The sequence below is a fragment of the Erpetoichthys calabaricus genome, chromosome 8, assembly GCF_900747795.2.
Source record: "Erpetoichthys calabaricus chromosome 8, fErpCal1.3, whole genome shotgun sequence".
Classification (NCBI taxonomy): Eukaryota; Metazoa; Chordata; class Cladistia; order Polypteriformes; family Polypteridae; genus Erpetoichthys; species Erpetoichthys calabaricus.
In genome coordinates this window covers 128,734,152-128,758,526 of record NC_041401.2, presented here as the reverse complement: position 1 = coordinate 128,758,526, position 24,375 = coordinate 128,734,152, and the positions used below count along the sequence as shown (strand labels likewise).

General features: G+C 40.1%; 1 protein-coding gene across 1 annotated transcript in view; it reads right to left on the bottom strand.

Moving 5' to 3' along the window:
- Nucleotides 1-3,144: 3,144 nt before the first annotated feature.
- si:ch211-251b21.1 (uncharacterized protein LOC571720 homolog) overlaps nt 3,145-24,375 on the bottom strand; it is a 62,457-nt gene continuing 41,226 nt past the window's right edge. The window contains exons 10-11 of the mRNA XM_028807473.2: nt 4,437-4,687; nt 3,145-4,104 (exon numbers count right to left, since the gene is read on the bottom strand). Of these exons, the coding sequence (XP_028663306.1) occupies nt 4,003-4,104; nt 4,437-4,687 (353 nt within the window). The 3' untranslated portion in view covers nt 3,145-4,002. The remainder of the gene's footprint in view (nt 4,105-4,436; nt 4,688-24,375) is intronic.

The following is a 24,375-nucleotide window of genomic DNA, read 5'->3' as shown; positions in this document are numbered from 1 at the left end:
CAAGTTAATTAAAACTAAGGCAAATGAAGTTAATTAGCAGCAAAAACTGGTCACTAATAAAGAAGATAGTTAGAATGAAAACCTGCAGCCACTGCGGCCCTCCAGGACCGGATTTCAACACCCGTGCTCTACAGGAAAGTTGCACTACACAGGACACATGCAGTACAATCAAAATCTTTTAGCCCTCATACATTATTGCAAATGCTGTGAAATTCTACCCGATATCTGCACCTTAGAGACATGACAGTACATACAGAATTAGATAGTAATGGTTATGCTGTGGTAGAACATCCTGCCATTCACAATTAGAACCTTATCCTCATTTTTACAAGGCTTGAAGACTCTACTTTTCAAATTTAATTTAAATAATTTTTTAAATTATAAAAGCGTGTTACTTCTAAGTATAAGTGCGCATTATAACAGCATATTGTGTTAAGCTAATTTTAATACTTTCTGTAGTCCACTGCAGTTAAAGGTTTCCTTACTTTTAATTTTTTGGGAAACATATATTTAAGTTTGTTTGTTTTATTTGGTTGTGTCACTAGGATTTCAAGGTTTATTTTTTTTATTTAATTGATGATTTTAATTATTATTCATTTCACTGACTAAGACTTACAGTATAGTTTAGTACATGCATTTTTTTTCTTTATCCCTGTGACGTGTGGTTAAATTAAGGGCACCATCTTCTCTTGCATGCTGTAGAAGGCGACTAAAGGAATATGCTGTCAGAAGAGCTTCTGGCCGTAAAGCTTTCTGTTCCAGTTCTGCATGAATCCAGAAAATGGATGCTAAACCAGCAGACGGCAATTGACCCATCTTATTTATATTACATGTTCTATATAAAAAAATCAGCTTGAAACTGTAAATGTCATTAGTGCCTTACTAAAATACTCTAATTCACATGAATATAACAAAACAGATGAGGATCATTTCACTTCTATGAGTGGCCCCAAGAACAAACACCAATAAAAAAAAAAAAACTGGACAGACACCCAAAGTAAAGATAGTGCTGGCTCTATAAATACAGTCAGACTTTTTCACAATTGATATCAGAAATATATCAATTTAAAAAGCATAACACCAACACTGTCTCTCCTTAGGCCTCAAACACCAGGAAGATGAAAGAGGACGAAGATTGAATACCTTGATGCTTTGAGGGGCAACCTAAAGCCAGTGCCCCAAGATTGAAAAACACCACAAGCTTGAGGTAACATCTTTCAGTACAGGCCTCAGGCTAAAACAGGGATTAATTCCCTAAAGAGATTAATTTGTGTATGTGATATTAATTTATTTACATATATATTTACATTCCCTGTTTTTGTTTTAATTATATCTAAGATAATAAAACAGTAATATTCACTGTTAAGCTATTTCACATGTTTATTTATATTTGACTTGCTAAACTGAGACAGATTTGTATTTAGTCCATCAAATGTAGCAAAGGTAGTCGGCCCCAGTTCTGGAGTGTCATAGTGGCTGCAGGTTTCTTGTTCAAACTGAACTCCTAATTAGAATCTAGATCTTTTGATTATAAAGGATATACTTTACTTAGATATCCCACTTCTTGTACTTGTTGTTATTCTTCCAATTCATACATTCCATGCAGTGTGTATCTTAAAATCCACAAAATAAGCAAGAGGTTTAGTACCCCTCCATCCTTCAATGTCCTTTTATTTGGAAATTATTATTCCAAAGGCTTCTACTTGGGGATGAACTCACTTAGAGATGAAAATGGTATCTTATTTCCAAATTTCTGTCAGATCAGTTTTTTTTTTTGTATAGGTATTTATAAAGCAGGGTTAATTGTCTTCTGATTAATATAATAAAAAATTGCTGGTAAGCAGGTGAATTAAAATGAGGGAAAAGGTATAAAATGAAGAGACTGCCATACAATAAATGTCATATCTGCAATTAGTGTCTTCTATATTTAAACTCAAAGGAAAAGTCATATTATTAACTCTGAGACATGTGTCAGAGCGCTGGTGGGAACCATCTAATTCAAAGTGTACTGGAATTAATAACAAGATTCACAATAAATTGGGAAATACTATAAAGTGGAATAGCAACCTCTGTGCCCATCCCAGGTAGGAGTTAAACGCTCCTGGAATGTAGGCTGCCATTCTCTTCTCACAGTGCATACCAGGACACAAGTTCTTATTAAGTTTTAATCTCTATGTTTGCCTGTTAGCAATACAATCTTCCAATAGTAAGTATTCAATTCTTAATGTGCTATAGATGAAGGATTTCTGTGATTTTTGGTGTAACTCTTGGATTTATGGTCCAAGTACTATTAACTAGATGGAGTCACAGTTTGACAGTGAAACTTTGGAGATGCACAGTTAGAAACGTCTTACTCCTCGAACACAATCTGCCAGGAAGAAAATTTCAGTGTTACTTTAATTTAAGTTTATTTAAAATTCCTATGCCAGTATTATGTTTCATTTTCATATATTTTTATTTGGCACAAGATACAATAGGGTTAAAAATATAGCCTGTAAACAAGTCACACAGTTTTTTCACACTTATATTGAAGCTTTTTTTCTCTCTGTTTTTTTTTCTAACTGTGCTATTGTATTGTTATCCAGTCTCTATTGCCACAAATACAACTACAGTATTCTTTATTTCAGAATTATTCCAAATACACATTTCCTAATGGCTGGGTACAGGAAGCTGTCACTTGGCGACCTACAGTATGTGGGCACAAATGTTGCATCAACCTGTTTCCTCCGTAATAATAGGCTTGTACAACAGACCCTCTTATCCAGTTCATTGACACCTGTCAGTGAAGCTTTACTTATCTATTCAGTACTTAAAACTAATACATGCAAATGTTCAACTTACTGTATATAAGGCTGTATCACATTACATAACTTTTCCTGTGATTTTCAGTCGTTGCCATAACTTTCATGATCTTAGGGAGCCAGAGGCTGTTGGTGGCAGCTCCTTTGAAGCTGGTCCCCTGATGTGACATACTTAGTGACTCACTCCAACTAGCCTGCACCTTGCTAAGATAAAATCAAATGGGTTTGATTTTGTCCTTAGCCGTAGTGGGTGGGCTCTGTGTTTATGAGAGCTGACAGCCAATGAATGCTCATCCAGAAGTGCAATGCATTCATTTAATGTAGCAACAAACAATGAGAAACATGGGGTTTGAACCTCACAAACAGAAGACAACTTCTTCTGTGTGATGTCTGATTTATTTCATACCATGACAGAATGAAAAGAAGAAAAAGAAGGATCAAGATTGCAGCTGAACTTGCCATAGCTGTTAACTCCTCGTACAACACCAGCCCGGTCAGTCAGCGATTTCCAGTCATTTAAAGTGATATTGTCCATCAACAAGATCAGTGACCTGGTTGGCAAATATGACATACCCCACAACTAGAAGTTTTGTAATGTGACATCACCTTTACTGGTGCAGTGGCATAACATTTAGGTATGTAGTCTCACTGCTTCAGTCAACTGAGCCACTGTCTGTGAGAGGTTTGCAGTTTCTCCTTATGTTCGTGTAACTTCTTCTTCTGGAACCCTGATTTTCTTCAATATCCCCGTTATGTGTGTGATGCATCGACTAGCCACACTAACTTGGTCAAGTGAGTGAGTGTGTGTGTGTGTGTGTGTGTATGTGTGTGTGTGTGTGTGTGTGTATTGGGTGTATGTGAGTGAACTCAGTTTTACCAAAATAGATCTAGGTTCTCTATGAACCTATATTGGAATAAGTATGTTCCCTCCAATACAATTGTGAATTTGTTGACTGACATATTATAAGAAATGAATGCACTAAACACACATTTTATCATTATTACAGGCTGTTACTCTAGACATCTGGTTAATGTGCAACTAAAGACCAAAAGCAGAGTTTTCATCATCTGCAGCTAGCACATGGACTACATTCTAATGACAAGCTAGTTCAGACCTACTCCAGCAGTACACTTCTCAAAGGTCCTGATTGAAGTAGTTTTGCTAGAGGTTCAGAGCCTGGAGACAAAGTGCTTACAGTCTTTAAGCATTGCTTTTATCTTGTGCCTCACAGTTCTTCTTCTTTCCATCAGACTTCTGGAAACGCTGGCTCAGTTCTTCCAAAAAAACAGAACAGCAGGACTTCTAAAAGGTGAAATAAATGGAAAAAAATAGTTAGACCCTGGCATGTCTGTAAAAAAAAATTGAAACCCATTGAGAAAAGCATAGTTTGCCACTAACTTGTTTGCCCTTTATTTATGAAATATAGTAAATGGAGAGGTTCTAGTAACTCAGTAATTATTTTAGTTCTATGAGGCCTAAGAAATATAAGTAGGCTTTACGGTTATTTAATATTTCCATTTATGAAAAATAGTAAGAAAACTTTTGCATCTAAAGGCTGGCATTCAATAAATAATCTATCCCTCTCCAGTCACTCAAATACCTTACAGACCAAAAATCCAAATAGATTTTTTCACCTTTTTATCTGCAGCACTGTGTCTGGACTTGAAGGCAAGTTCCATCAATGCAAAAATCACTCCCAGTATCAGCCCAGTGGTCAGCAAAACAAAAATGCCCCCCAGTTGGTGAGGCCTAAGAGGAGCTAAGCGTCCATCTTCACCTTCTGTCTCACAAGTACTAGCCCACCACTTTTCACGGAGGTAATCAAGATCTCCAGATTCACTCATCTCAAGAATGGCAATGCTTAGGTTCTTCACAAATGGGGAGTCTGCATGGAGACAGAGAAAATCACCATGGTATTTGGATTAGAAGCTAAGAATGGAGATATCACTGTTAATAGTGAAGTGCAAATGATTGAAAGTTTAAGTTTAATACGTTTTGTATTAATCATGAAATTCTGTTTATTTTTTCTATGTAGTAGACTTCATGTTTCCTTATGATTTACCATTGACAAACTTTCTGCTATTGTATTATAGATGTACACTATCAAGTTTGGGCACCCCAATAATTTTTGAAAATGTTCGTAAAGCTTTTGTGTGTCACATTCACTGTTTATTTATTTAGTAATTTAGCAATCCATTTGTTTACATTAAGCAAATAAACATAAAATATGCATTGAAATGTGTAGACATATGACATATGCAGACAAAGGTAGCCCTGTGTGGTATAGGCTTAAACTTTTTCTAGAGATTGACTTATACCTTGCGAATCTTTGTAAATTGAAGTTAGTTTCTTCTGCTTTGTTGTAAACTTTTTTTTTAGCTTGGCTCTTTTGATCTTCAGTTACTTTACTTTATATTGCTATCTATACACATTTCCTCTATTAGGAAAAGGATTCTAGACACCTGTTAAATATTGATATTTAGATGCACGGATAATTCTAGATTGTGTTTTGTCATTTTGAGCATATTTGTATATGTAAAAGGAAAGGTTGTTCTAGTGGTATGTAACCCACACAAAGTACAAGCAAACAAAGAAAAAGAAAACAAAACCCTGTAAGCAAGTCTACCTCTACAGGTCTTGAGCCTCTGTCAAGTGATGTTGCCTTGTCTATGTACTCACCTAGCAAGCACCACAAATCACTCATATTCTCACCTCCCTTCTTTTAACATTTTATTGAATTTATTAAAAGCAAATAACATTCCATACAAGCAAGTCAAATTTTATAAAGCTAAGTTCAAATCAAATCATCCCCCACCCATGAGAAAAAGGGCTAGGTCACCTCCCTTCTAAGTCTGTTTCTCTTTGAGTCTCAAATCACCCTGACCTCTTCTTCTCAACAAAGAGCCTTTGTTCTGTTTCTCCATCCTTATTCACATTCAATCTTTCCTGTAACTGGAGGAAGTTTGAATATGAAAACCCAACCAATAGCCAGAATGACATGCTGGATCAGGTCACTATGTGTCACTACAGAATCACATGCCTTAAAAGGGTAACACATCTCCACTCTTCTCAGCTGGGGACTGTGTTTCTGCCTCCCAGTAGGTTTGCCAGTCTCCATTTATTTGAATCCACAAAGAGAAACATTATCCTATTTTTTGATGTTAGACTTTCCTCTGTATCACTTTAGTCAAGGATCTACAGGGGGTTCCTGGCCACTCCTTTACTGGGAAAATACTACACTATACTCCCAAAGTCTTGGTCTCTCTGTCTCCCCTCACTCTTGCATTAGGGCCCCTATCTTTACCTTTTTGGGACACTATGCAGGACCATCTTTACTGGCCTCAAACAGCCCACATACACCCTATCAATACGACATCTCTAGTTGCTCCGAATTTGCCATTGTGGGCCTTCCTTCTCCCTCTACCATGAAATCTTTTAAGGAACATTCCCCTGCCCTCTGTGTGCCATTTTCCTGATGACTTTGCCTCTGGCATTCTCTTCCCAGCCAGGCATTCTGTTACAATGTACCAGGTAAATCAAAGTAAGTTTGTAGGTTAGAAAACCGTTGCATAAAATCGATTGGACTAAATTTAATGCTGTTTTTGGACTGTACATTTTTGTCAAGTTCATGCTGAGAAGCTGCATGGTTCACCTTTCTTATAGTGAAGACCTGAAGCTCACCATATTTTATAAAAACCTGCTGACTTTTAAATAGTTTTGGCAGTTTTGTGAGTTTAGTTCCACATTTGAGTTTATGAATATTGCTTGTGTAATCAATCTAAAACATTGTAGGTATGTAGCAGGTACTCTTAAGTCTGGAAAAAAGTCTTTTACAATTTTGACTTTATATAAAAATACCATCTGTAGCATTGAGCACACGCATATTTTCTAGGTAACAATGTGTAGAGATGCACTAAACTTGGCAAACTGAACAGAACAGTAGACAGTATGCCATACTACAATGTTTCAAACATTCCTTATGGAAGAATGTATCTTGAGTTCAGTGTGATTCAAAACAGAATAGTCAGTGAATTTAATTTCGAAAAGAAAATGTTTAAGAGAAGACAAAATCTAACATTCAGCTTGCTTCAGTCTGTAATGTATTTTTGAGATTGCAAATCTCATGGTAATGAATTGCATGAAGCGGGCTGGAGAAAAATGACCAGATTATACCAAGCACATACTGTATACAGTACATATGAAAGTTCTTTCAGCCAAGTGACCTTTCTTCAACTCATAGAACAACTTCAGTTTCTCAGAGCATGGACAAAAATTCAAGTATTCAGCACAGAGATGTTTTCCATGTTAACTCTAAAGTTATGAATAAACTGCTTGTCTCTCACATGCTGACTTAGCTGTAACCACCACTGTGTTTCTTGAGACATTCTAGGATCCTCATAGACATGCTTGAACTTCTGCACAGGTGCTACAAGGGACCCAAAAATAGTCATCTTGTATGAAAATGATTAATTCTTTATATTAAAAAAAAAACTAGGGGGCTTTACTCCCTGCTCACTTCACTTGCCAACACCCCGGCATGCACTATGCGCCAGCCACTTCACGTCTCTGCCGCTTGCGTTGTGAAGAGGGGGGCTGAATGCACCACAAGGAGACACGGCGCTCCTCTGAAACCCCCTCTTAAATGGTGATACAATGGGAAACAACTACAGTTTTTTTTTTCCACCTCCTCTTTGCTCAATCAGCTGCAGGCTTGCTGCTGCCTTGCCGCGTAATCTGCATCGTGTGGCGCTTCGAAGATTTAAAAGCCTGTACAACAGCTGTCCTTTTGTCTCACTGCCTTGTCTCTCTTCTCCCCCAGACATCCTCTGGTCCTTTTGGGAGTCCAGCTCCCGAGGCGCACCCCTATGAAGAGGAAGAGTTTCTGTTCTTTTAATTGAGAGACAGAACTGTCCCCTCTGAATATACATACAGAGCTCGATTCACTCCTGAAAGAGACTTATGTTTGTTTGAAGTGTCTGAATAACGTTTCTGTCTCTAAAAGCTCCTGTGTATCTGTGCAGCTCTGTCACTCAGGCGTATGTGGATTTCACTTTCACCAAACAACAAATCTTTTAATTCTCGCGGATATGCCTCTTCATTGGGAAGAAACACTACTTTTCAATGATGGCAACAACAATTAGATGATCTACAAGTCTCCGATTTAACACTAGAATTACCAAAGCCTACGAAAAAACTCGTAAATCCGGCCCATTTTAAATCCCTTCACACCTCTCCGTCAGCATCTTTTGTCTTGTAAATGTGCCGATCAAGACAAACAGCAAGCAGCCTACTATTCCATCCCCCCACTGCCGCAGAACGGGCACAAAGTTCTCCCAGTTCCAGCCTTGATTATCTGGGAGTGAAGTGCTGGAGTTTTAGAATGGAAATACAGTACACCCCCAAATTTCGCAGGGGTTATGTTCCTAGAGCACCCGCGAATTGTGAAATTTGGATGTGGTTAAAAAAATGCCTGTTTTTATAGTTTAAACCCTAAATCTTCTTTTTCTTCTTTTGGTTGCTTCCATTAGGGGTTGCCACCAGATCATCATCTTCCATATCTTTCTGTCGTCTGCATCTTGTTCTGTTACATACATCACCTGCATGTCCTCTCTCACCACATCCATAAACCTTCACTTAGGCCTTCCTCTTTTCCTCTTCCCTGGCAGCTCTATCCTTAGCATCCTTCTCCCAGCATCTCTCCTCTGCACATGTCCAAAACCAATGCAATCTCGCCTCTCTGACTTTGTCTCCCAACCATCCAACCTGAGCTGACCCTCTAATGTACTCATTTCTAATCCTATCCATCCTCGTCACATCCAGTGCAAATCTTAGCATCTTTAACTCTGCTACCTCCAGCTCTGTCTCCTGCTTTCTGGTCAGTGCCACCATCTCTAACCTATATAACATAGCTGGTCTCACTACCATCCTGTAGACCTTCCCTTTCACTCTCGCTGATACCCGTCTGTCACAAATTATTCCTGACACTCTTCTCCACCCATTCCACCCTGCCTGCACTCTTTTTCACCTCTCTTCCACAATCCCCATTACTCTGTACTGTTGATCGCAAGTATTTAAACTCATCTACCTTTGCCAACTCTACTCCCTGCATCCTCACCATTCCACTGACCTCCCTCTCATTTACAGAAATGTATTCTGTCTTGTTCCTACTGACCTTCATTCCTCTCCTCTCTAGAGCATATCTCCACCTCTCCAGGGTCTCCTCAACCTGCTCCCTACTATTGCTGCAGATCACAATGTCATCAGCAAACATCATAGTCCACGGGGACTCCTGTCTAATCTCGTCTGTCAACTTGTCCATCACCATTGCAAATAAGGGCTCAGAGCTGATCCCTGATGTAATCCCACCTCCACCTTGAATGCATCCGTCGCTCCTACCGCAGACCTCACCACTGTCACACTTCCCTCGTACATATCCTGTACAAGTCTTACGTACTTCTCTGCCACTCCTGACTTCCTCATACAAAAGCACAGCCCCTCTCGAGTCACCCTGTCATATGCTTTGTCCAGGTCCATAAAGATGCAATGCAACTCCTTGTGGCCTTCTCTAAACTTCTCCATCAACATCCTAAGAGCAAACATTGCATCTGTGGTGCTCTTTCTTGGCACGAAACCATACTGCTGCTCACTAATCATCACCTCACTTCTTAACCTAGCTTCCACTACTCTTTCCCATAACTTTATGCTGTGGCTCATCACTTTTATTCCCCTGTAGTTACTGCAGTCCTGCACATCCCCCTTATTCTTAAATATCGGCACCAATACACTTCTTCTCCACTCCTCAGGCATGCTCTCACTTTCCAAGATTTCATTAAACAATCTGGTTAAAAACTCCACTGCCATCTCTCCTAAACACCTCCATGCTTCCATAGGTATGTCATCTGGACCAACGGCTTTTCCAGTTTTCATCTTCTTCATAGCTGTCCTTACTTCCTCCTTGCTAATCCATTGCACTTCCTGATTCACTATCTCCACATCATCCAACCTCTTCTCTCTCTTGTTCTCTTCATTCATCAGCCTCTCAATGTACTCTTTCCATCTGCTCAACACACTCTTTTCACTTGTGAGTATGTTTCCATCTTAATCCTTTATCACCCTAACCTGCTGCACATCTTTCCCAGCTCTGTCCCTCTGTCTAGCCAATCGGTACAATTCCTTTTCTCCCTCCTTAGTGTCCAACCTCTCATACAACTCATCATACGCCTTTTCTTTAGCCGTCCGCACCTTTCTCTTCACCTTGCACCTTATCTCCTTGTACTCTTGTCTACTTTCTGAATCTTTTTGACTATCCCACTTCTTTTTTGCCATCCTCTTCCTCTGTATACTCTCCTGTATTTCCTCATTCCACCACCAGGTTTCCTTTTCCTCCTTCCTCTTTCCAGATGTCACGCCAAGCACCCTTCTTGCTGTCACCCTTACTACATCTGCTGTAATTTCCCAGCTGTCTGGTAACTCTTCAATGCCACCCAGTGCCTCCTCCCTAAACTCAACCTTGCAATCTTCCTTTTTCAACTTCCACCATTTGATCCTTGGCGCTGCCCTCACTCTCTTCCTCTTCTTGATCTCCAACCTCATCCTACAGACCACCATCCTATGCTGCTTAACTACACTTTTCCCTGCCACCACTCTGCAGTCTACAATCTCCTTCAGATCGACTCTTCTGCATAGGATGTAATCTACCTGTGTACATCTTCCTCCACTCTTTTACGTAACCCCATGTTCCTCCCTCTTCTTAAAATACATATTCACCACAGCCATGTCCATCCTTTTGGCAAAATCCACTATCCTCTGACCTTCTTCATTCCTCTCCTTGACACCATACCTACCCATCACCTCCTTGTCTCCACTGTTCCCTTCACCAACGTGCCCATTGAAATCCGCTCCAATCACCACTTTCTGTCCCTTGGGTACACTGTTCATTACTTCATCCAACTCACTCCAAATATCTTCTTTCTCACCCATTGCACACCCAATTTGCGGTGCATATGCACTAACCACATTCATCATCACACCTCCAATTACCAGCTTCACAATCATTACACTGCCTGATACTCTTGTCACCTCCAAAACACTCTTGACATACTGCTCCTTCAGAATAACTCCTACCCCATTTCTCCTCCCATCCACACCATGATAGAACAATTTGAATCCACCTCCGATCCACCTGGCCTTACTCCCCTTCCGTTTAGTCTCTTGCACGCACAATATATCAAACTTCCTTCTCTCCATCATATCTGCTAGCTCTCTCCCCTTACCAGTCATACTGCCAACATTCAAAGCTCCTACCCTCAGTTCCACTCTCTTTACTTTCCTCCTCTCCTCCTGCCTCCGGACACATCTCCCCCCTCTTCGTCTACTTCTTCTTCTTCGGCCAACAGTAGCCCAATTTCCGCCAGCACCCTGTTGGCTAACAGTAATGGTGGCGGTCGTTGTTAACCTGGGGCTCGACTGATCCGGTATGGAAATTTCTATTGTCTGCATATTGATTTGGCAAAATTTTACACCGGATGCCCCTCCTGATGTAACCCTCCCCATTTATCCGGGCATGGGACCGGCACAAAGAAACACACTGGTTTGTGCATCCCCTGTGACTGGGTTAGTTTAAACCCTAAATATGCCCTCAAAACACTTTAATTTAATTTCAAACTCAGCTTAATACCTTACCTAAAAAAAAGAATGTAAAGGTAAACCCATATACTCCACAGTACTGTACTGCTATTTCTCCCGCAGTGCTAGAATGTAAAATACCGTTGTTACCGCTATATGTACTGTAATTCATGCAAGTGTGTTTTCATTGCCAGAAGCCTTAGAAGGTGCAGGGCGTTTCAACGGCATCTTGGGGCTTAAGCCTTAAACTGCCACATACTTGGGGGTTAATGCATCGCTGGATGCCAAATACTTTTTTCCTGCACTTTAAGTAAACATCACAATTTACAAAGAAAAAGTGAAATTTTAATGGAACACATCTTTTTTCACGCAAAGAGCATCACAATTACTGCAACACTGATAGTTTTACACACTGCTAATGAACTGTAAAAACTTTTTTAAAAACTACTGGAACAATATGTACAAGGTGTAACTGACGCCATGGATGAAATCACCAAGCCAACTGCGCTTGAACTGGCTGCACGCAAGCACACAGGGGTAAGCGCTGATGCTTGCAGGTTAGTCTAGTGCAGCGGTTGAATCCCAGGGACAGCGAGGCTGTAGTGCCGCAGGATGTCACACTTGGGTCACAGAATTGCACAGAAACACAGGAGATTGTAAAGACAGGATCTTTATTCAAACATGTCTCTTTCAGAAGTAAAACAACCTCCGTATGCAGTTAGTTCTCGTTTAAAAGAATAGGCAAACATCATAGGGGAGCACAACAGGAGCAGGACCCCCAACAGAAGCAGAGGATGTCTGGGGGAGGAGACAGAAACAAAGCAATCAGCCAAAAAGGACAGGTGCTGTTCAGGCTTTTAAGTAAGCGAAGTGTTGCGTGAGAAGCATATCACGCGTCAAGCATATCACACGACAGAGCAGCTGCAAGTAAGCCCAGCAAGTAAGGGAACAATGTGAAAGTAGTATATCAGCGTTTTTTAAGAGGAGTTTTTTGAGGAGCATCCGTGTCTTCTAGGGGTGTGTTCAGCCCCCCTGCTCACAAGGGTCTGGCAGTGGTCATGAGTTGGCTGCTTAACGAATGTACGGCACTGACTGATCAGCTCCTGCATACTCGCATATGGCATTGGGAAACGACTATAGCCGGTTGTGGCGGTTTAAGGGTTCAGAGGAACAAAATGGAAAATACAAGAGCACTCAGCTGGAGATGCATCACAGTCAATCAGCAGCAAGAAGAAATGAATAACACTGTAGCGGTCCGGTGCCGCTAAGATTCACACCGTCGAGAAGACGGTGATTTATTTTTATGGTGGAGATTCCAATGACACACCCAGCCTTGGGCCGACCAGCATGCACTCACAAACAGAGACAAAAACAAAGCGAACCAGTAATCAAACAGCAAATAACTGTGGGCTGCATCAGGAGTGGGCAGGAGGAGGAGTATAGGAACCTAATCAAGGACTTTGTTAAATGGTGCAACTCAAACCACCTACAACTGAACACCAGCAAAACCAAAGAGCTGGTGGTGGATTTTAGGATGCCCAGGCTCCTCACGGACACTGTGATCATCAGAAGTAACTGTGTGCAGAGGGTGCACACCTATAAATACCTGGGAGTGCAGCTGGATGATAAACTGGACTGGACTGCCAATACTGATGCTCTATGTAAGAGAGGACAGAGCCAACTATGCTTCCTTAGAAGGCTGGCATCTTTCAACATCTGCAATAAGATGCTGCAGATGTTCTATCAGACGGTTGTGGCGAGCGCCCTCTTCTACGCGGTGGTGTGCTGGGGAGGCAGCATAAAGAAGAGGGACACCTCACGCCTGGACAAACTGGTGAGGAAGGCAGGCTCTATTGTAGGCACGGAGCTGGACAGTTTGACATCTGTGGCGGAGCGACAGGTGCTGAGCAGGCTCCTGTCAATCATGGAGAATCCACTGCATCCACTGAACAGTATCATCTCCAGACAGAGGAGCAGCTTCAGCGACAGACTGCTGTCACTGTCCTGCTCCACTGACAGACTGAGGAGATCGTTCCTCCCTCTCACTATGCGACTCTTCAATTCCACGAGGGGTAAACGTAAACATTATACAATGTTATTGACTGTTATACCTGCCTCGCACTCTCCACCTTGCATTTTTTAACTTGCACTGCATTTCTTATCACTCTTTAATTAATACTGTTTTTATCAGTATGCTGCTGGAGTATGTGAACTTCCCCTTGGGAATTAATACTGTAAAGTATCTATCTATCTATCTATCTATCTATCTATCTATCTATCTATCTATCTATCTATCTATCTATCTATCTATTGTGGAGCTCAGCCCGGACACAGACAGGCGGACACCGATGGTTCACCCAACACATGTTTATTGTACATTCTATTTACAAATAAGTGACACACACAACCCCAAAACCCAAAGTTCAGGCCTCTCACACAATGCCTCTCTTCAGGCCGCCTCCTTTCCTCTCCTCCCGAGCTCTGTCCTTCTCCGCTCCCAACTCAGGCCATCGAACGGAAGGAGGCAGCCCCTTTTATAATCACCCGGATGTGCTCCAGGTGCCTCCCTATAATCTTCCACCGGCACTCCCCATTGTACCAGCTGCGCACCCAGAAGCACTCCGGGTGTCCCTGGTCGTCTTCCCCCCAGCACTTCCAGGTGTGGTGGAAGTGCTGAGGAACAGGGCTCTCCAGGCATTGAGGTGCCCCCTGGTGGTGACCACGGGCTCCTATAGGGTTGAGCTTCCAAGCTCAGTTCCCGTGGTCCCCAAAGGCACCAGAGCGGTCGCCCCTTCGTGGTCTGGAGGAGGTGTAATCCCTCCTCTGGTCCTTCCGGGCATCCCGACTGGGTGCCACCCTCAGCCGCTTGCCCCACTATCTATCTATCTATCTATCTATCTATCTATCTATCTATCTATCTATCTATCTATCTATCTATCTATCTATCTATCTATCTATCTAAAGAATGAAATGAAATGAAAATAATGATACCACCCTTGTTCCCCTTACGGCGATTACACATTAAATATAACAAAGCACAAAGAAAACACATACAGTAAATCATGAAAAACGTTCATGAAAAACGGCAATGGATGAAATGTAATGATGAAAATAGATAGTCCAGAGATCCGCATGTTGAACAGGAATGTAAAGATAGTCCTACCGCTAGTTCCTGAAATGGTGAAGATGGGTGGACGGGTTCAGGAGCGCTCCTTTCTTTGCAGGATGGCCATGAATCCACTTACAGTCCTCATGTACACAGGCAGAAAGAAGGCAGACAATTCAGACACCAATCACGAAACGATCCAGGACAAAACAAATAAGTACAGGTAACCCAACAGAAGGCAGACAGACAGGAACTTGAAACGCAAATTACAAAAACTTTTTTTTTTGCTTTTGGTCACCGGCCCCCTTTTTAAAAGCTGCGATGACATCCTTTGACCCCAACAGCACCTTCAGCAGAAGACCAATCAGAGCCACTGCAGGGACTGCTGGGAGTTGCAGTTTCAAATTCTTTTGGCTACTTTCACCACCCCAAGCTGCATTTTCCTCTACAGTTGCTTCCTGTTCTCTTTGCAGTACAGTATTGACACAAAAAATACCATAAAAATTGCGTAGGATATTTGCAGTTTCCACTAACAATTATTAGATAGGTTCTAAGGAAAAATCTGTGAATGACTGAGGCCGCGAACACTGAACCGCGACTTCTACTGTAGATCGTTATTTGGAACACATGCAGCTCAAGTGTGTTCAGTTTCTACAATAATCTATGTAAACACATCATTGAAACAGAAGCGTTTTTCATATTTTAGTAATAAATGACAAAATGTAGACATAAACTATATAATGTGTGAAGCCTGAAGTCCAAAGATCAAATAAACATTTTCAGAAAAGGTTCAAGGATAATGCAACAGCTTCTGTTGCGCAGTGGTAAGAATTGCTGACTTGTAATCAAGAGTCCCCTGGTTCGATCCTGACTGCCTCGTATATTTATCATGTTGAGTAGTGAGCTGTTCATTTTCAAATAATATTGCATTAGTGCGATGAAGTTTTCTGATTGGTACTATTCAGGTCATAAAATGATTTCTTCAAAATGTCACATATACTGTATTTGTCTTTTTCTTTTTTCAACAGGGCTTCACTGACATCATGTACCAGAAGGCGTGAGCTTATTCAATGAGAGCAGGAGCACATGGGTGGCCGATTACTTGTGCTATAACAAGCTTGATCTGGCGGTGATCAACGTGCATGTATTGTGCAAGGTATGTATGGGGTCCACTGAGAAAAGGAGTGTTCATGGCTCACCTTGCAGAGGAACTTTCCTTCCTCTGCATGTCCTGGAGTACAAAAGAAACACCACCTTGCACCAAAATGTGTGAGACTGGGCAAGATCGTAAAAAAAAAACACGCAGTCACTGATTACAACCACAAAATGATACGCGAATGAATATGAATAATATGAATAATGTTACATCAGTGCCACAATGTTTTCCGAAATGTACTATACAGGTCATAAAATGAATAATTCCAAATATCATATATACATACCTATGTCTCTATTTTTTGTTAGTGTGGCATTGACATCATGGACCATAAGGCACATACTAATTCAGCGTAAGCAAGAACACTCAATAAAACTGAATTAAAAAAAATCAAGTGACAATGAGATACGAATAAGGCAGATTCACCAGTGTTTGTGTATCAGCTTTTATCCCTCCAGATTAGAGAATTTCCAGTTAGATTGTCTCAAAACACCACTCACATCTACAGTTATTTCCAGTTTCAAATAAAAACTAACAGCCTCAGATCCCGTGGGGGGGGTCGGGGGTGGGGGGGGTTCGTAGTATGCATCGTGATCGTGACCAAGAGAATAAAAGTGAAAACAAAAATCCACTAACTTTTACAAGTACTATAAATGTACACCGGCTGTTACAGACGCAAATCAAATGTATGTTTTTATTGTATAATATTAACAATAAGACCAGCTCACTACTCAAAACGGTAAATATACGAGACAGTCAGGATCGAACCAGGGAAGTCTTGATTACAAGTCAGCAATTCTTGCCACTGCACCACGGAAGCTGTTGCATCATCGTTGAACCTTTTGTGAAAATGTTTATTTCATCTTTGGACTTCAGGCTTTACACATTATATAGTTTATGTCTACATTTTGTCAATTATTGCTAAAATATGAAAAAGTTTCTGTTTTAACCATGCATTTACACAGATTATTGTAGAAACGGAACACACATGAAATGCATGTGTTCCAAATAACGATATATTATTTCAATTCTAAAACTCCAGCACTTCAATCCCAGATAATCAATCAAGGCTGGAACTGGGAGAACTTTCTGCCCGTTCTGCAGGGATGGAATAGTAGGCTGCTTGTCTTGATCGGCACATTTACAAGACAAAAGATGCTGACAGAACAGTGTGAAGGGATTTAAGGTCGGCTGGATTTATGAGTTTTTTTGTAGGCTTTGGTAATTCTAGTGTTAAACTTAAAATCTGAACAATATATTCAATCTCTTTTTGCTGCTCTGTTATTTCACAGAGTAATAATTTCCATTTGTTTGCGCTAATGCGATCTTTACTATCATTTTTTGGAGACTTTCAAGTTTTCGTACTTCTATTATATCTAACCTGCTCTCCATGTGCATCACGCCAATGTTTTTGAATTCTTTACGACGTTCTACTTTGTCATCTACTCTTTGTCTCGCAGGACATGAAAGTGTCTCTCTGAGAAAGTCACATCTTATCTCTCAGAAAAAGTTTTGTCTTGTCCCAAGATTTTTTTATATAATAAAGATATATATTCTTGTCTCTACATTGGCTGATCAAGTCCATTTTCACCTTATTACTGCTTTTCCTGAGATAACTTCTCAACTGGTAGTCATCACCGTAGTCCATAAGCTTAATTGTTTCCATTGGATAGCGTCATATTAGCAAGGCTGAAACAGGCTGTTTAACACTAGAATTACCAGAGCCTACGAAAAAACTGGTAAATCCGTCCCACCTTAAATCGCGTCTTAAATCCGTTTGCACCTCTCCGCCAGAGTCTTTTGTCATCTAAATGTGCTGATAAACACAAGCTACTAGCAGCCAGCTATTCCATCCCCCCACCGACTTAGAACGAACTTCTCCTAGCTCATGCCTTGCCTTGATTTGATTACAGTATCTGGGATTGAAGTGGAGTTTTAGAGTGGAAATAATATAGCGTTATTTGGAATACACGCATTTCATGTGTGTTCCGTTTCTATAGTAGTCTGTGCAAACACATTTTTAAAACAGAAACGTTTTTCATATTCTAATAGTAAATGACAAAATGTAGGCATAAACTATATAACGTATGAAGCCTGAAGTCCATATATCAAAGAAACACTTTCACAAACGGTACAAATAAGAGAACACGTGCGCTTTTATTCAAAAATATAACTGCACAAAAAAAAAAAAAGCCGCGTTAGCATGCCACATTGACACTCTTACTACAACCGCCGCGGTGGCGTAATGGTATCAGCTCCTGACTGGGAATCAGAGGGTGGCGAGTTCGATCCCGCACGGCTCCACTTCGAGAAGTGAACTGCTCTTATTCTTACAATTTTAGAATAACAACATAAATTTGATTTCAGTCTGTTACAGCCGGTGTAACTTATGATACTGGTAAAGGTTAGCTTTTTTTTTTTTTTTTTTTTTAATTCACATTTCATTCTCGCAGTCGCATTCAGAATCAATCCATACAACCCCATCTGACATAAAGACGCGCTATAGGTCTGCAGTGTACCACGATGCATACTACCGCCCCCCCCCCCAAAAGGGTTCTGACAAACAAACGCTGGCGAAGCTGCCTTCTTCGTATCTCACCGTCACTTGAAATCAGCAGTTCTTAGCATTGCACCACGCAAGCTGTCGTATCAACCACCAACTGTAACTTGCTTTCCTTATTCTTCGGTTATAGCAGGGGTAGGCAACGTCGGTCCTGGTGAGCCACAGTGGCTACAGGTTTTCATTCCAACCCAATTGCTTAATTAAAAACCAATCATTGCCAATCTCAGACCTTATTTAATTTTATGGCTTGTTAGTCTGTGCAATGTAAGGCTCTTATATCGTAGATTTTTTTCCTTTCCAAGGATATCATCCAAATGATATGAAGCCTAAAACAGATCATTTTCAGTCTGTCACATTTTTCTATTAAGTGTTTTATTAAATCAAACAGTGCATGATGAACACACACAGATGTAATTGGAAAAAAGCTAGCTGGAGAACTGCTGGCTGCTTTGTCTTTTACATCTTATTGCTAATAAGGAGCAATTAAAACACTGAATGCAGCAGTTTAAGATTGAAATAAGCAATTAAGGTTGGAGAACCTTAACAAGCGAGACCACTAAAATGAAGCATCAAAATGTCACTTAAGCAATATGTGCTTCATCAGCAATAATTGAGTTCTCGTTAAGGAACTGGGTTGGAACAAAAACCTGCACATACTGCGGCTCACCAGGACCGACGTTGCCTACCCCTGGGTTATAGTCTTGAATAAAAGTGCACTTTTATTTATGTGAAAACAGCTGTGTCAGATGGGGTTGTATGGATTGATTCTGAATGCGACTGCGAGAATGAAATGTGAATTAAAAAAAAAAAAAAAAAAAAGCTAACCTTTACCAGTATCATAAGTTACACCGGCTGTAACAGACTGAAATCAAATTTATGTTGTTATTCTAAAATTGTAAGAATAAGAGCAGTTCACTTCTCGAAGTGGAGCCATGCGGGATCGAACTCGCCACCCTCTGATTCCCAGTCAGGAGCTGATACCATTACGCCACCGCGGCGGTTGTAGTAAGAGCGTCAATGTGGCATGCTAACGCGGCTTTTTTTTTTTGTGCAGTTATATTTTTGAATAAAAGCGCACGTGTTCTCTTATTTGTACCTTTTGTGAAAGTGTTTCTTTGATATATGGACTTCAGGCTTCATACGTTATATAGTTTATGCCTACATTTTGTCATTTACTATTAGAATATGAAAAACGTTTCTGTTTTAAAAATGTGTTTGCACAGACTACTATAGAAACGGAACACACATGAAATGCGTGTATTCCAAATAACGCTATATTATTTCCACTCTAAAACTCCACTTCAATCCCAGATACTGTAATCAAATCAAGGCAAGGCATGAGCTAGGAGAAGTTCGTTCTAAGTCGGTGGGGGGATGGAATAGCTGGCTGCTAGTAGCTTGTGTTTATCAGCACATTTAGATGACAAAAGACTCTGGCGGAGAGGTGCAAACGGATTTAAGACGCGATTTAAGGTGGGACGGATTTACCAGTTTTTTCATAGGCTCTGGTAATTCTAGTGTTAAACATAAAGCATATGGTCAAGAAAGCTATTTGTCATGTTAGTGACACTTCTTCAGAAATGGCCCGTTACTATATTATACAATAGATTCCAGTTCTATGAATTGTGAAGAGCATGAAGGTAGTGACTTTTCTCAAGCTGTGATACCTGTAAATATGCATGGAGTAATGAGAGTTTTTGAATGACTTTCAAAACTCCTGTTCACTGGTCTCCAGGACGCAAGACGTGTATCAGATATACATGATTCTGTACATGTGGGACTGAAGTCAGTTATGACAAGTTGATGGTTTTCATTGCATTCATTTTATAATTCAAAAGGCTTAGTTTGAGATGTACTGGCGAACAAAACCATCATTTGAAATACTTTATTTACAGCAGATCACAAGTTAAAAACTTGTCATCTTGTTGGGTGATTGCATTTTGTTATCTGTTACTTTGCACAGTAATGCAATCCCTTTTAAAAATACAATGATTCTTTAACACACTAGTTCTACATGCTGGAGCAGAATGTTCTTGAGGCATACTGATGTCAAATGAAAGAGAAGCAGCTGAGACTTTTTGTGTTCTGTGGTGTGAAATTTAATTAAAAAATACATTTTTCTCCTAAAAACATTGTGTTTTGGATTCTGCTAAGGAGCCATGTGGAATTTTCTAAAGTTTTTCTTTTACTTAAGAAGGTTTTTTTGCTTTTATTTTTTGCCCACACGGGACCTAAAGCAGCTGGGTGTTTGGAGGTCCATTTGGAAAAGTTACTTGTTTTTCGTACTTGTTATTTGTATTCAAGCAGTTAAGAGGGCGACAGTATAAGGGTTCATTGTTACGAATGAATACAAACAGTGAGAGTACAGAGCTTTTAAGTAAGGAATAAGATGAGCATAAAGTTAGGAGAGGCAGACAGAGAAAAGTAAAGTTAACTTCATAGAACAAACAGCAGGCAGTTGAGGGGGAGAATATTACAGGAGCTTAAGGGGTCAAAAGGTGTAAAATAACTAATAGTTCTTTAATCTAATTATTTTGTCTTAATTATATTTTAAAAGTTAAATAATTTAATTTTAGTAAAAAATAGTTGAACAGTTTTAGAAATCCAAAGTCATATTTTAATAATGAGGTCGGTGCAGTGCAAGTCCTGTTGGAAGTTGGACTTTTTAGAGGGTGACTTGGAGGAGCTAGTCTTCTATGAGGGCTACATCTGTGACAGCATAAGGGTTCATTATTACGGTGGAATACAAACAGTGTGAGTGAAGAGCTTTTAAGTAAGGAATAAGAGGTGTGCAAAGTTAGGGAAACAGACAGAGAAAAGTAAAGTTAACCTCACAGAAGGACAAACAGCAGGCAGCTGAGAGGGAGAACAGTACAGCAGCTTAAGGGGTCAGAAGGTGTAAAATTAATGTAGCAGTTCTTAGTGTTACCATTTAAGTTAAATCATTTAATTCTAAGAAAATAAAATGCACTTTGCGTTTTGAGGAATGCTTTTTGCTATTTCAGCAATTTTGAAATCCTTGGATAAGGTATACTAAGATAAATTAATGAAAAGACCAGCAGAGATGTCTTCATTATTATTTGCATGAGACTGGGTGGATTCAGTGCTCCCACGAAAAGACAGCTCATTCACACAGAAAAACTGCACTACTTCCACTGTGCTTTTAATATAGTATTGATTTTTTTACCTGTTTCTCCCAATTAACACAATATAGATTCAGAAGTTTTTTCTCTGTATTTCATTTCTTTGCTGCATTTAAATGGCATTGACTAAATGCGCGCTTTTGGAGTCCCTTTTCCTTTTCCAGTGCAGCTTTACAATTATATACCCTGTCATGGTGAACACTACCTCTCTGCCAGTCACACTAGGAAACAAGTTCTGACAGGGGAAACAAAAGCTTGCATCTAATTTGACTGAGTATTACAGCCAAGGCCATGGTTGGTACCAGCTTGGATTAGAAGCCCGAGACATCTGAAAAAACGTTTATTAATGTTTGGTGTGGTTCGCTATTATTCAGATCACTTAGATCATTTTCAGCCTCAAGAACTACATTGCTACTTGCTCTGTGTTGGTGTGAAATGGGCGGGGAAGGTGAAACATGACTGCTTGAACTGCCTGCTTGATCTGAAGGTGCCGACATCAACGCGTGGATGTTAGACCTAACAACAGCAGTCCCAGAATTACTGGTAACAAACTTTGATTTGTGAACTAAAAATCACTGCATGGTGTTTATGGTTTCTTTAAAGGATGACCAGCATAGATTTTAATCAAGTCATTTTGTTTAAACTGAGGGCTAATATCAACTTTATGTAACTTTGTGTAATTTTAAGTACTTAAATATTAAAACTTAAAGTAAATATTCTTGTGCAACCAAGCAGTAAAACAAATGTACAGCAACAATAACAGAAGTTTTAACCAGAAAATAAAAAAGTTTTATTAAGAATGCACAAATATTCTCCTCTAAGTACCAGGCACCCACAAATGCTCCACAAAATGATATTGGTGGGTCATGGCAGCACCGTCATTTATTCTAATCAGTCAGCAAATCAGAAATGAGGAAATTGTGACGAGAACAGAGGAAATAAATGTGATTGCCATTTTTGAATGGTGCAAAATATAGTTAACCAATTGGGTGGGCAGAGTATATATTTCGGTGGGCATTACCTAACCCTGCTCCCTTCTCGATCCGGCCATGGTGAAATAGCAGATGTTCTAAATGTGTATTTTTCTAAGGTTTCCACATTGAAGGAAGAAGATACAGGGACTGCTAAGGAGGTACTGAGTAATTTGGAAACGGTAGTGGTAGAAGTACTGCTTAGATTAAACAAGCTGAAATCAGACAAGTCACCAGAACCAGACAATGTTTATCCTTGAGTTCTTAAGGAGGTTAGTGAGTACATATATAAACCCTTGACACATATTTTTAGGCAGTGTCTGCGCACTGGAGAATTCCTAAGGGCTGGAAAATGGCAAAAATTAGCCTGTTACATAAAAAGGGTGACCGGGCAGATCCAAGCAACTCTAGGCCAGTAAGTAATGTATATCACAGGTAAATTAATGGAAAGAATTATTAAGGATAAGATTGAGCAGCACATGACAAGAACAGGAGTTTTACTGAACATTCAGCATGGGTTCAAAAGATGGAGGTCATGTTTTACTAACATGCTGGAAATCTATGAGGAAGCATGAAAAGTGGAGCTTATGATATTATTTATCTGGACTCTCAGAAACCATTTCATAAAATGCTGCATGAGAGGATAGGCATCAAACTAAAAGAAGTGGGAGTTCAGGGTGTGGTGTGTATTGGGTACAAAATTGTCCCAGACACAGGAAGGAGAGGATGATGGTGCGAGGAACCCTATCAAAACTGGCTGACTTTAAGAGTGGTATCCCTCAGGGGTCAGTGCTAGGGCCACTGCTACTTTTAATATATATAAATAATTTGGATACGAATATAAGTAACAAGCTGGTAACATTTGCAGATAATACCAAGATAGGTGGATTGGCAGATAATCTGGAATTATTACAGAGGGACTTGGACAGCATACAGGCTTGGGCAGATTAGTGGCTGATGAAAAAGTAAATTTATTGTATTACATGCAGGAAGTAAGAATGTTAGGTTTGAATGCACAACGAGAGGTCTGAAAATCGAAAGTACACTATATGAGAAGGATTTAAGGATCACAATGGACTCAACACTATCAACTGCCAGATAGTGTTCAGAAGCCATTAATAAGGCTAACAGAATGTTAGGTTATGTATCACAATGTGTAAAGTAAAAGTCCAGGGAGGTTATGCTGAAGCATTACAGTTAGGTCCATAAATATTTGGACAGAGACAACTTTTTTCTAATTTTGGTTCTGTACATTACCACAATGAATTTTAAATGACACAACTCAGATGCAGTTGAAGTGCAGACTTTCAGCTTTAATTCAGTGGGGTGAACAAAACAATTGCATAAAAACAGGCAACTAAAGCATTTTTTTAACACAATCCCTTCATTTCAGGGGCTCAAAAGTAATTGGACAAATTAAACAACTGGAAATAAAATGTTCATTTCTAATACTTGGTTGAAAACCCTTTGCTGGCAATGACAGCCTGAAATCTTGAACTCATGGAAATCACCAGATGCTGGGCTTCCTCCTTTTTAATGCTCTGCCAGGCCTTTACTGCAGCGGCTTTCAGTTGCTGTTTGTTTGTGGGCTTTTCTGTCTGAAGTTTAGTCTTCAACAAGTGAAATGCATTCTCAATTGGGTTAAGATCAGGTGACCGACTTGGCCATTCAAGAATTTTCCACTTCTTTGCTTTAATAAACTCCTGGGTTGCTTTGGCTGTATGTTTTGGGTCATTGTCCATCTGTATCATGAAACGCCTCCCAATCAATTTGACTGCATTTAGCTGGATTTGAGCAGACAGTATGTCTCTGAACACCTCAGAATTCATTCAGCTGCTTTTGTCCTGTGTCACATCATCAATAAACACTAGTGTCCCAGTGCCACTGGCAGCCATGCATGCCCAAGCCATCACACTGCCTCCACCATGTTTTACAGATGATGTGGTATGCTTTGGATAATGAGCTGTTCCACGCCTTCTCCATATTATTTTCTTGCCATCATTCTGGTA